The sequence below is a fragment of the Corvus brachyrhynchos genome, unplaced genomic scaffold (assembly GCF_000691975.1).
Source record: "Corvus brachyrhynchos isolate BGI_N302 unplaced genomic scaffold, ASM69197v1 scaffold69, whole genome shotgun sequence".
Classification (NCBI taxonomy): domain Eukaryota; kingdom Metazoa; phylum Chordata; class Aves; order Passeriformes; family Corvidae; genus Corvus; species Corvus brachyrhynchos.
In genome coordinates, this window is record NW_008240228.1 from 6,249,494 (window position 1) to 6,262,093 (window position 12,600).

Sequence of the window (12,600 nt, forward strand, 5' to 3'; positions counted from 1 at the left end):
AGAAGTGCTTGAATTGAAAGACAAAATTTCTGAAAATTAGGTTTTCTGCATCCACACATGGTTATTTGCATCTATTGTGCTTTTTGTGTCTTGCTCCAATAAACTGCCCTTGACTTCTGTGGCTGCAGCTCCTCTGTCATTCTGTTGCTGTTACGGGTTTCAGAAATTATTTTGAGTGCAAGCAGGGATTTTGGCCTTTAAATCTTTTAAATTAAAATAAATTATGTGTCATTCATTTCATCACCTTTATTTTTTTCAACTCAGTCTTTGGATTTCTAATCTACATTGAAATTAGTGAGTGAGCTCTGCAATATGCTTAATATGAATAGTAAAAAGCTTTTTAGGGCAAATGCAAGATATTTAAAAGTGGTTTTTACTTTTTCTTAGGCGCGTTGTTATTCTAAATGATACCGCTGGTACTTTGGAAGACTGGGACAAGACAGAAGTTGCTTGGGGAGAAAATAAGCAAGAAAAGTTATCTCAGGATGGAGTACTTGAAGATCAGAAAGATGCCAGGCTGATGGAACATGTTTGCTGGTAGTTCTTCTGCGCGGCAACAGAGGGAGCGCTTACAGCAGGCAAGTGAAGACTCCTCCTAGCTCGGAATGAGCTGTAGGAAACACTGAGCGTTACAAACAGTGCCGAGAATGCTTTTACCAACAAATAGCAGTTATTTTCCCATTTAATATGTCTGTGTGAGAATGTGTGCATGTTTGTATTTTAACTGGAAATGTATTCTCCGTGAGGAAGAAAGCTCTGGAATGGTACGGAAATGGTAAATGCACCTACGTTCTCAGCTTCAGTACATCAGGCCTGGCCTTGCTGTGGTCTGCGCAAGGGTTTAGAGTCAGTGGGAGGGAACTGCTCTGAATGGCTCCTCATTAGGGAGCTGGACAAAGGGGATGCAGGTAGGCATGTCCCGGTGCTTGGTCTTTTTGGTTTGTTCCCTGCTAGGTCATTGCTGGAGTCATAGCACAAATTAGATTATCAAGATAATCTAACAAATCCTACCAAAACAGCAAACACCTGCCTAGAACAAGTGTAGGCTTTGGTTAATGCATCCACCTGCTCCTTGGGCTGCTGTGGGAGTTGTCTGGGTTGTGGACCATATAAAACTCTAAGAGCCAATATGAGAGCTTGGCCCAGGATATCCTTAAGAAATGGGTAATTCTGCCTTAAGGAAGAGAAAATGCCCGCTGCAGATTCCCTGGGTGCCTGTTGGTAGAGCCTCTTTTAGCTCTCAGCCCACAGCCAGTATCCACAGGAAGAATACTGAATGTCATTTGCTGTTGCAACCTGTTCCCAAATAACATTTATCTCGATAATTAAGCTACATGTAGCTACTGCTGGTTTGATTCAGATTTAATACATTTTGGCACTCTCTAAAAGTATATTTATTATATGGATAAATCTGCAGAGTTAGAATTCACAAGAGAACTGTAGTTAAAAGAATTACAAGTCTACAGATATTGGAAGTATTGTGTGGATGAGTAATAGAGAAAGGTGTGCAAGTTCACTTTTCAACATGTAGAGTGATATGCCCTTAAATATGTAAGCCTTACAAATGTAACTCAATTTACAGTGTAATAGAGATCAGATATTGACCAAAAGAGTGAAAACAGTGAATGAAAAGGTCACTCACTGACATTGTTACTGCACAGAAGCTGACATCAAGAAAGCAGTGCAGATGTAACTGCCACCCTTCCTAGAGTGATTTCATGGTTCTTGTTTAATGTTTGCAGCAGCTGAGAAATGAAAGTGCTTGTTATATCAAACAAGATGGTGATGGACCAAACCACAAAGTTTTGTTCTTTTTTTTTTTTTTCCTTTGTGCAACAGGGATTTCTAGCAGGGATGCATGATCAAATGGCAAGCCTGAGTTAGGTGCTTCTGTTGTTGACATATTTACTTGTTAGTTGTTTTGTATTCAGCATCCTCTGGAAGTTTTAGAAATCAAGCTACCTAAGAAAGTGCAGGTGAAGTGTCAAATGAATACTATCTAAAGCAAACTGGGAAGGATTGTACTGGTGTGGCCTTGTATGTCTGTGTTTCCTTCAGAAGAACTTGCTGTCTCCCAATCCAAGACTCAGTTGCTAACCGTCCATTGGGATTTAAACCAAATTAGATGTATTATTCAGCAACCTCAGGAATTTTCAGTCACTTTTATCTTGAAAAAAATAAAAACTGTCTCCAATCTCAGATATTATTAGGAAGAAAAGGTAGGTGGTTTCACAAAAGGAGAAACACGAGTGCTGTCCTGTCACCTCACTCACTGATGAGAGATTCTGAAACGTTTCAGATACTGGCAGTACTCATATTTCTTTTTTCTTATTTATTAATCAAACTCAGAATTTATCATTTTCTCAGTGTCTGACTGACTTTTGGATGAAACTGTCTGGTCAAAATATGTCATTGTGGTCCTATGCAATTTATGATTGCCAAGCTCTGAGAAGCTGAATTTATTCTTGTCTGTACTTGTCTGGTGTGCTGCAGTCACTCCCAAAGATCAGCCACAGCTTTATACCTTGATTTATGAGGAAATTAGGCTGTCACAAGATCTTACTGAATGGGAGATTAAAGATATGGGAATAAGAGGAAATGGGAGGTTACTTACATAGCCTAATGCCCAGGACACTTATCTAAAGGAGGAAGTCATAAGCTGTTCTTCCTACTTCATTGAATTCTTCTGATTTAAAAGTAATTCATTATCCATCTTCTGTCTTTAATTCGTTATTCACTGGCCAAAGTGCAAAGCTCATCCAAGATCCACTTCCTGCTGAAAAAAAAAACATATAAGATGGTTATAAGATGGTTTTGCTCCACCCCCTTGCTGAGAAGTTTCATTAGAGCTTGAGAAAGTGATAATATTATTTTTATTGAAGTCTTGTCTTTGTGAGTTTTTTTTTAATACTACTCTGACAAGTTTTATGGAGTGAAGATGGGCATAACTAAGCTTTTTGCATCCTTTAATCACAAATCTCTTATGTGATGTGAGAGTTAGGTTTTCTGAAGTTATCCAAAGCCAAATAAAATTTTGTGATACAGCTTTTACCAAATGAAAATCACAGGTAGAAGGTTATCTGTATAAAAGAATTCATGTTGATAAACAGATAAATGATAAATGTATTGGTGAGGGTTTATATTGATAAGAGTCTATAAGTGATATTCAATAGGACCTTTTAAGGGAAATCAGAATATTCAAATTTTTTAAAGTTGTTTCTTCAAGCTCTTACCATTATTTCACTTTTCTTCTTCTACCTTCCTTGTACCCCCCTGGCCCAATTATCCTTATACTTGAAATCTCAGCATGGGAGGAGCAATCTTTCCCTGACAGAAGATTAATGATATTAGCATGGTGACCTAATATGGTAAATGTGGTCTATTTCCATCCCTCTGTAATCCCATCGAAATCCATGAGTCACACTAAGGATGTTTGGCCTTAGTCCCTTTCCTCGCCTGAACTCCATGACTCTTTCTGCTCTAGAAGCTGGATGCAGCCACCTGATTTGTTGAAGCCATTAGTCAGAGCTGTGGAAAAGGCACCTCTGGCCAGTGATCCAGGCTCTCCCAGGCACAATTACCTATGGCCTAGAGACAGCAACACTTTTGACAGATGGTTTTGAAACTTCCAGATACCCTGAGAGATCCTGGTAGTTCTATTCCAAATTAATTGATGGAATCTGCTGTCTAGTCACAGCGCTCCAGACTTCATCAATTAAAGCTTCTCCCTGAATTTGGTAAGCCATAAATTCTGGACTGTGTTTTGCTCCAGTGATACTCAGTCTGACTGTTCTGCTGGATAGCTGAAAATGGAAGTAGGTTATCTCTGAAGAAAGCAGAGCAAAAAATGAAGGATTAGCTTCTGAGCTTTTTGTGGTTGGGTCTGTTGGGCTTAAACCCCAGTTGTTCTCTATTTTATGCTGAACAAAAATAAGCATAGTCTAAAAGAATTTTTTTAAAAAGCTCTATAAATACAGTGCAAGGGACAGGATTAGCATGCAGGCAGCTGCTGAAGGCAGTTGGATAAGATGGAGTAAATTAATTTAGAATGAAGCTCACATCGATATGAAATTTTAAAGGTCAAATAATTTCCTAATAACTCAACATTAGTGCCTGATGCAACTGGAACATCTAACTAGGAGTAAAAGTTAAATTATAATAAAAAGAGAGTGAAGTGTCATAGTAGCTACACTCATTTAAGATGTATCAGGACAGATATTCCGTGCTTGATGTTCCAAGTGATAGTTGCTCAAAAGCAGGAAAACCCGCACAACCCTCCCTCCTGTAATCATCAGAGCAGCAAGTAGCCAATTACAAGCATTTTGATCATAAACCATCAAGGGAGGGGGAGGCAGCCCATGGAGTTTCATAAACTGTAGGAACACAAAACCGTGTAAGAAGAATGCTATTAAAAAAGAAAAAAAAAAAAAAAAAGATTTCTTCCAATAAAACGATATTAGAAAAGAAATCTCTGCTGGATATCTTGCAGAGATTATTATTTCTTGCACAGCTATAGCACCGAGACTACATTCTCATTTCACCAGATATTGTTCAAATACCAGGAGACAGACAGCAAAGATGAAAAGAAAGCACACTACAAATATTGAAGTAGATCTGGAAAGGTCATTGATAGACACTTTTGTTTTGGTTACTTTTCTGAATTCTAAAATACACAATGAAAAGAGCAGAGGGGAGAGAGACACTGCATAATAATTTGAATTTTTTAGAGCAGTTTCTGATTCTAGAGATTAATTGCTGGTTAATTTGTACATCTGAGTTCTACTAGGACCAAAATTAAAGAGTAACAAATGTGATTGCATTATGAATATAATCTAGGTGTGTAGATAAGCTGAACAACTACAGCTTGACAGCCTTGAGTGTTAGGTTATTTTATTCGTAATTGCACAAAAATATAAGGTGGTTGCAAAATCCCAGCACTAATAAGGAGGTTGCACCTCACTCAGCTGAACTGCTCATTTCCTGAGGCTGCTGCTGTGGGCTCAGAGCGCAGAGCTGCTGCCAGAGCACACGGCTGGGCCAGGCCCCTCTCCCTGCTCCCCTCCTCAGCTGCCGTTGCTCAGGCAACAGGATCATTCAGCAGCAGAGGAACACAGAAGGAAACTGTAAGGAGTGGGAGGAGAGAGATTTCCCGAGGGCTGTAGAAAGGGTGGAGGAAAGAGGAGGGAGAATATTAGTACATGTTTCAGAGAAGATATTTGCCCTTGTTGGACAGACAATGGTGCCAGAGGCTCCTTCAAAGCACTGCAGTTATGCTGCTTTCTAAGTTTCCCGTTTGGAGCAGCTTCTTTCCCTGTCTTGGCTTTTGCAAGAGGTGAGCAGATGGAATGAGGTGCCAGGTTCTGAATAGTGTTAATATCCTCCTGGAATGGCGTGCTTGAGGGTTCATGCAAGTGACTTTACCTGGTAAACTTGGGATGAGGCATCTCATCTGATCTGTGTTGGGCCAGTAGCAAAGCTCTTCTGGCTCACAGACAAGCAGTGGGACCTCGAGGAGCCATTGGCAGCACTCAGGGCTTCTCCTCCCCTTGGGTCTCAGGAGACCATGGTCTATGTTTTGGGAGGGCCTTGCCCCAAGAATCAGAATCAGAAAGTTTCTGGTAACTGGTTTACCAAGTAGGGAAGATGGTGTCTATGATCATCCCCTCTTAAGAAGGAAAATGTTAAAAGGAAAAAGATCACCCCTCCCACTTTCCATTAGCGTTTCTACAAATGCCTTTGCAGTATTGATCCCATTATCAAAGCTGGTCAAAGTGAGGGCTTGTTACTGAAATGTCTTTAAACTTAACACTGATGAAAAAGAAATGTTTCTTAATTCTTAACATTACCTCTTCATTATAATTTGATTTAATAGCTATTACTTCATCAGTAATAGAACATGAACACTGTAGGCTTTACTGCAGTCTGTCTTTGCAATTCTGATTTCCAGTTAATTAAAATTGATTGGCTGAACTGACATTTATATCTATCACATCTTATGAAGGATCCAGGTTTTCCTTCACATAAATTTTACTGCTGTTCTCTGTTAGCTGTTTAGTGGAAAAAAGCTTTGCATTATGTCAGTTACAGTAAAAAAAAGCATCTTAATCTTTACAAGTTGCACTGCAGTCAAAGTTTCTATCAACAACAAGATTTTTCTCTTTAATTGCAAAGAATTATGTTGTTTGGATCAAAATGATTGTTTTCATGGTCATTTTTTGAAAGTTCTGAAATGAATTCTTACAGTGATGCTGACAAAAATCTTGATCATAATTGTATGATTAGCACTTCTCATGTTGGCCAATACTATTATCTCATTACTTCCCTTGTAGAAAGTTTACATGTGTTGTGTCTCATCTCAGAGGATAAATTCCTTGGAGCACTGATTGTCTTTTGTTCTATATATAGTTGTCCTGCAAATGAATCTTGTTCTTGAGCAGGGCTCTTGTGCAGCATGGTAATAGAAATCGTAACTTCCTCCTGTGTATTTTCCCATTAAAATGGGTAGTGAAGGCAGCAGCAGAACAATGATGTTGGCAGACTTGTTCATGCTGATTGGGCTGCGGAGTGCTCCCAAAGGCTGCAGGGGGCTGGTGGAAGTGGTTTTGCCACTGCTGCAAAACAAATACTCATTCAAGTTTTCACACTTTGCCTCCAAGTTTGAAGTTCATCTCTTGAGAAGAACAGTTGGCTATGTTTCTATCAGTCCCCACTGAGAGAATTCTTTGGAATGAGATGTAGAATTTAGAACCAATAAGAGGAATAAACAGAATTTATTAGATCAGGGTAGGGAGTGGTAAGGTAAGTGGAAAGGTGTCAGAAGGGGAAGAAAAGTTAGCTAAGAGTCATCTGCAAGATAATGACTGCTATGGAAAGAACAGGAGATAAGAGCTGGCAGAAGGGATGGTGATTCTGTGCTGGAATCTGAGGCACTTAACTGGTATTTAATGTTTTTCAGCAGAGCATCCAGGATCTCACATTTGGTAGAAAGCTGTGACTTTGTACCGTGTATGTGTGATATTATTCCATAAAATTGTATGTGTCACATCATCAGGTACATAAATAGGTTTTGTTTTGTAACCCTTTTCATCAGTGCTTTCATGGATGAGTGGATGGCTCAAGAACAGGAAGAGCAGAGAAGGACAGTGTATTGCTGCACAGAAAGGAAAGCTGGAAGAGGAGACCTGGATGCAAGTGATGGAGGAGGAAAGAGAAGAGGGAAGTTTAATATTGTTTCTGAACTCTCAGATGGTAGAAAAACAAAACAGGAGAAAACTATAGGAGAGGATAGAGAAATTTAAGGGAGCATAGGCACTCCTTGAGCTGTGAAAATCAAATAATGCAAATGTTTCTGGGCAAACAGCAGGCAATGCTCAAGAAAGCAACCATGAATTCATTAAAAAAGACTGAAGGAATGTCAGAAGACAGGTATATCTTTATTTTTCAGGTAGAAAAGATTGTCATCCAGTGGCCCTTCAGCTGGTGGGTGTACAGCTTGTACACCTTTCCTTTTTAGTTCCTCTAGGGGAGTCTGTTTTGGTTTTTTGGGATTTTTTTTTAGTATACAAAAAGCTCCTTTTCACTGAACTCTTCAGTAGAAGGAGACATAGGAGCCCAAAGAATGAATGGGATTGTTTACATTCCTATCAGCCATATCAGTATTGAACTGAAAACTCTGAAAAGTGAAATTATTCTGGTTAGGAGGAGGTATTTCTTTACAGTGTGGGTATTATGGAAGTGTTGTTCACTTGTTGTGTGTAGTTTTCTCCGCCGGGATATTTGAAACTGGATTGAAGACTGGTGGGTTACTGAAGGTTCTGTGTGAGCACAGGAGCAATGCAGGATCAGTGCCATGTGCAGCTGAACCAGCATTGCTTTGCCATTTGCAGCAGGTCTGTATCTTTAATTAGACTCATAGACAAGTAATGCTGCGTGAATTTGCATCCCAACAGTTGCATTCCAGGCTGGGATTTGAAGTGCAAACAGGAACTGGCAGCTGTTCATGGAATATTTGAATACAAGGTTATATTCAGGATTTTCCTTCAGCACTGAGTATGGGTATAAATATTCTTATGCATCAGGATTAATATATCCCTCATTAGTTGCACATGTCTAAATCCTCTTTGCACTGAGATACTTACAGGGTGGGTTTAGTTATTCTTAGGGTTGATCCTTTGGCAAAAAAATGTATGACAGGGTTTAATAGTTGTACACTTGCTTCTGCTAAGCCCTGCTATTAAATATACTTCTCATTTCCATTTGGTGAGTATATGCAATTTGTCTTCATAGCTGTGGTTTTAGGAACAGGTTTGTATTTTTCTTTAGCTAATGCTTCCAAATTGAGTTTTGTGTCATTGGCAGAGAATTTTAGAGCTGAATTTCTTCCTCATTCTACAGCCTACATGTGGCAGGAGGTTTTTTTTGAAGAGGGACAGCTCAATGGTCTTCTCATTCTAAAATGCTTCTGGAAATTCCCTGTTTGATTCATACACTTGTAAATTTAGATTCTGTTTGTCACACACAAAAAATGGCAAATTCTCTTGTGCCTCATGGGAATATCTGACTCTTGGAGGTATTTATTCTTCTGGGTTTGGAATGACAGAGATCTGTACAAACAACAGTTTGTTCTTTCCAGAACAGTGTGTGATGCCTTTGTCTGCAGAGAGAGAGTAAGTCTGGACTAGGAATAGGCATGAACTGGAGTCTTACATCCGTGTGTTTGTGAGCTGCAGGAAAATAGTGATTCATGGTCTTGAAGGATTCATGGGTTTGAGTCCAGATCTTGGCACAAAACACACTTTTATCTCTTATCAAAAGGTGAATCAGCCTCACTGCTGGTCAGAATGACCACAAGGCTTAGAGTCATGCAGTTGAGACCTACATTTTGGGGCTTGGTATCAACTGTTGAGACACGGTGGGGTACCAGCAGCAGCATAAACAGAACAGGGTATGCTTTAGGAGCTTTGCTGGACGTTGTGGGTAGCACACTTCGATCTCTGGAAGGGAAAATTCCTCTTGGAAGCACAGAGGTGGCCGAAATCAATGAGTTGCCGGCAGGTGGAGCCCGAGAACACAGAGTGCCTCGCCGGGTCTTTGTTCGGTGTCACCTGGTGCAGCTCCCAATGGCCTCCCCGTGGGATGCCTCCAGGAGTTAAATCCTACAGCAACAAGTAATGCACCGAAGCGACGCCCACCCATTGCTCCGTGTAAAACCGAAGCTGTGTGGAGGCTGGCTGCAGTGCTGGTGACAGGGACAGAGAAGCGCTGCAGGATTCAGAGGGTAATGCCCGTGGCGGGAGGAAAAAAATCCCTCATTCCAGATGTGGCTTCATTAAGTAGTGGCTTGTGTGAAACAAATTCATGTGGCAGATAAACCCCTTGTAAAGCCTTGCAGAAGGTTGGCTCATTGCAAATAAATAATTCTTTGGGTGGGTGTAACAGGGATGGCATGTCAGGAATGATTTTTTTTTTTTTGCTTAGTCATACTCTGCAACATGTGTTCAAGTATTTCTTTGCTCTCATAAATACTGGAGAGAATAAGATGGGAGCCTAGATGTTGGAGCTTTCTTCTCTTCTTCTCAGCACTCAGGTGAAAACACAGAGGGATTAAAGATGGATTAGATAAGCATTCTTGAGGGAGTAGAGAACTCTGGGAACAGTGCTCTGGCCTATTAATTGTGAAGGATGCAAAAAACTGCCTGGCCCTTTTCTGGTTGGAAAAGCACAATATTTATATTGGGTTTTATCTGGTGTACAGCTTGGTTTGGTTCTGTTGGACTGGATGATTATTTTTTCTGCCACATATCTTTCTTTTTAACTGTTTCAGGGTACCCAATGTGTCTGCACAATTCTATTCAGGTGTCCTTTCCCTGGTGTGTGCCTTAAAATGTCGGCAGGACTGGAAATAAAACTGTGATCCATAAATGAATACTAAAACTGTCATGTAATGCCAGCTTGTCAAGTTACAAAAATTTACTTTTAGGCAATTTATTCTCTACAGAATTCTCTGCCTGATTATTTCAGATCTTTATTGTTGAATTCAATGGGAAGGAAGTGAGGCCATGCCACGAATATACTTTGTGCGCCTATTTTGATTTAATCTTGTATGTTTGCTAGATGATGGGTGTGGAGGAGAGTCAGAGCATGTAATTATTATGTATTAATTAGTACCCTAAAGCTACATTTAATTAAACCTTTAATAGCAACAGATTACAAATATTCCTGGGAAATAAATTCCTCTTTGTGAAGCAGGGCCATTGTAGTGCAGCCTAACTACAGACCCACAGACTGACAGCTTGCACCATCCAACACTGATTTTTCTGTGGGGAAAGATAAGAACACGGGTAACGAAGGGCAAAGTGTCAGTGTCACCATTTTAGCAGCTGAATCTATTCTGTCTGTCTCCTGCCAAACAGCCTATTAAACCTTTTAGCATTATGCTGTCTGTGACAGTAGGAGTTGGTCCCATTTGTACTAATAGCTTTACTGAGAGAATAGCAGGAATACCCTTCAATAGTCCTACAGATACAATCCCACAGAGTACATGGAACAGAAGTTGCTTAAAATATGTTGTTTTCAGTGTATTGTAGCATATAATGTATTACCTACCTATGTTTAACATAAAGCCTAAATGGCACGTCACTGAAGTTGTACATTGGATTGAAAGTATGAAACTGGTGTCTATAATTTCCATTTATTCTCTGGCTTCTGTTGAATTATTTGACCCTTTACAAGTCCATTTGTCTCTTCTCTTCCATGTGTCCTCTTTGTAATTCTCAGTATAGTTTAGGGTGGCACAAAGAAAATGTGCCAAGCTGAGCAGAAGTCTGTTCCTAAGACCTGTCAAAAACATTTTCTCAGCCTTGCTGCACTTCAAAGCAACAATGTTATCCTTTCCTAAGGTTTGCTTCCTTACTTAGCAGTAGTTCAGAAATTCAATATGCCATTTGCTCATGTGCCGTGATTTGTTTCACAGAAAAGCTATTTTTTTGCAGTGATGCTAGTTAAGAACCCAAATTTGGTTTGGTTTCCCAAAGTGCAAATATTATTAGAGGTTTAAGAGTTACGGTACTGCTTAGAAACAGATCTCAGACTTTCATTGCACTCAGCAGGGACTCTAGAGTTCTGTGAGATTGCAGTGTGCAAGGTACTGAAGGAATGGACAGAGGCTGAACTCTTGTGCATGGTGAGATACCACACTGTGCTGATCCAAAAACCTAATCAAACAAAAAGAAGTCCAAGGTAGAAATGTAGCCTGTGAATATTTAGTCAGAATTAAAAATAAAATTGTGGCGGTAAAACCCCTCAGATCCTATGGAAATGTTGCTACTCACTGAGCACACTTGGAAGAAAAAGCTTCTAAGACTTGGAGTCACTGGCAGAGGCCTCCTGCTGCGGAGTGTTTGAGCATGTTATTCCATGAACAAAGACAACCCTCAGCCTCAGCAAGACAGACCTGTGTTCTAGATGAACAGAACCATCAAATAAAAAATAAGTAATTGACAGTGAGGTGAGCAGAGAGGGAAAACTGCCCCGATTTGCCTATGCAAATGCAGTTCCTCCCTGCTGTGTACGTGCACTGTGGGAAACAGCTCAGCAAAGCCACACCAGGATTTCTCCTGTCCACACTTGTGCTGCCATGCTATGCAAATGTCTACGTTCCCACATGTTTATTCTCTGCATTTCCCTTCTCTTTAGCTCCCTCCCCAAATAATTAAATAATTAAACAGCTTATTTCCTGCAAAGATCTGTTGGCCAGTAAGTTTATTTCCAACTTTGTTATTGACCAGGGTTGTAATTGCTGCAAACTGTGGTGTTAAAGCAGTGTTTCTATTTCATGGTCTAGTTTTTTCTCACACACAGTTGGTTTTCTTACTCAGTGTACCTTACTCAAAGGTACTGCTGCTCCGCTGTGAGTACCCATTTTGTGGTATCTTTCTGGTTAAATGAAGTTTTCCTCTCTCAGGCTTTTGAGTCACCAGATGCTAGTGAGACAGGCTGAGAGGTCTAAGCTGATAGAAGATTTTGTCCCCAAAGCTGCAGTCTGGGGAAACCTACAGTAAATTCCTGGTCCCCATATGCTGCTGTACGGAACAACATGTGGTGTCCTGCTGTCCTTCCCGGGGAAGCAGTGTTTGGGAGGGTGAGCTCTGTCTGGCACTAAGATGAATGGATTCATTTTTGCAGGGTTTTGTACACAACTATTGGTATTACTTCCAGGCCCTGGTTTCTGTGCAGAATGAACTGATCTTGAGACTTCCAGGGGGAAAAAAGCATCGAAAGAGAGAAATTCAGCATTTCTTCCACTAGATGTTCTCTAAGGAAAGAAGATATGCAAATTTCTTTGGCTTTCTTTATACCAGACTGCATGCTGCTGCTGCTGCTAGCTGTGTCTCCACTCAGCCCTTTGCTCCTGGATGGGCACTGCAATAAAACCTCAGAATACTTACAGTGCTGCCGTAGTGTTTGTGCCTCACACATGCAGTGGGTTTGGCTTTCATTTTCAGAATTTTCTTGTGCCACTGAAGGTTTCTTCATTTAGGTTTACTGAGCAGAGATCTTCCAGCTCCTCCTTAAAGCCTTGCAGAAAGCCTTCCTACTGAG

The 12,600-nt window shown here is 40.3% G+C and overlaps 1 protein-coding gene across 1 annotated transcript in view; it reads left to right on the forward strand.

Annotated features, from left to right (window-relative positions):
- Positions 1 to 578, forward strand: part of CLHC1 (clathrin heavy chain linker domain containing 1) — a 3,955-nt gene extending 3,377 nt beyond the window's left edge. Inside the window, 1 exon segment of the mRNA XM_017745232.1 lies at positions 396 to 578. Within this exon segment, the coding sequence (XP_017600721.1) occupies positions 396 to 541 (146 nt within the window). The 3' untranslated portion in view covers positions 542 to 578.
- The last annotated feature ends 12,022 nt before the right edge of the window (positions 579 to 12,600 follow it).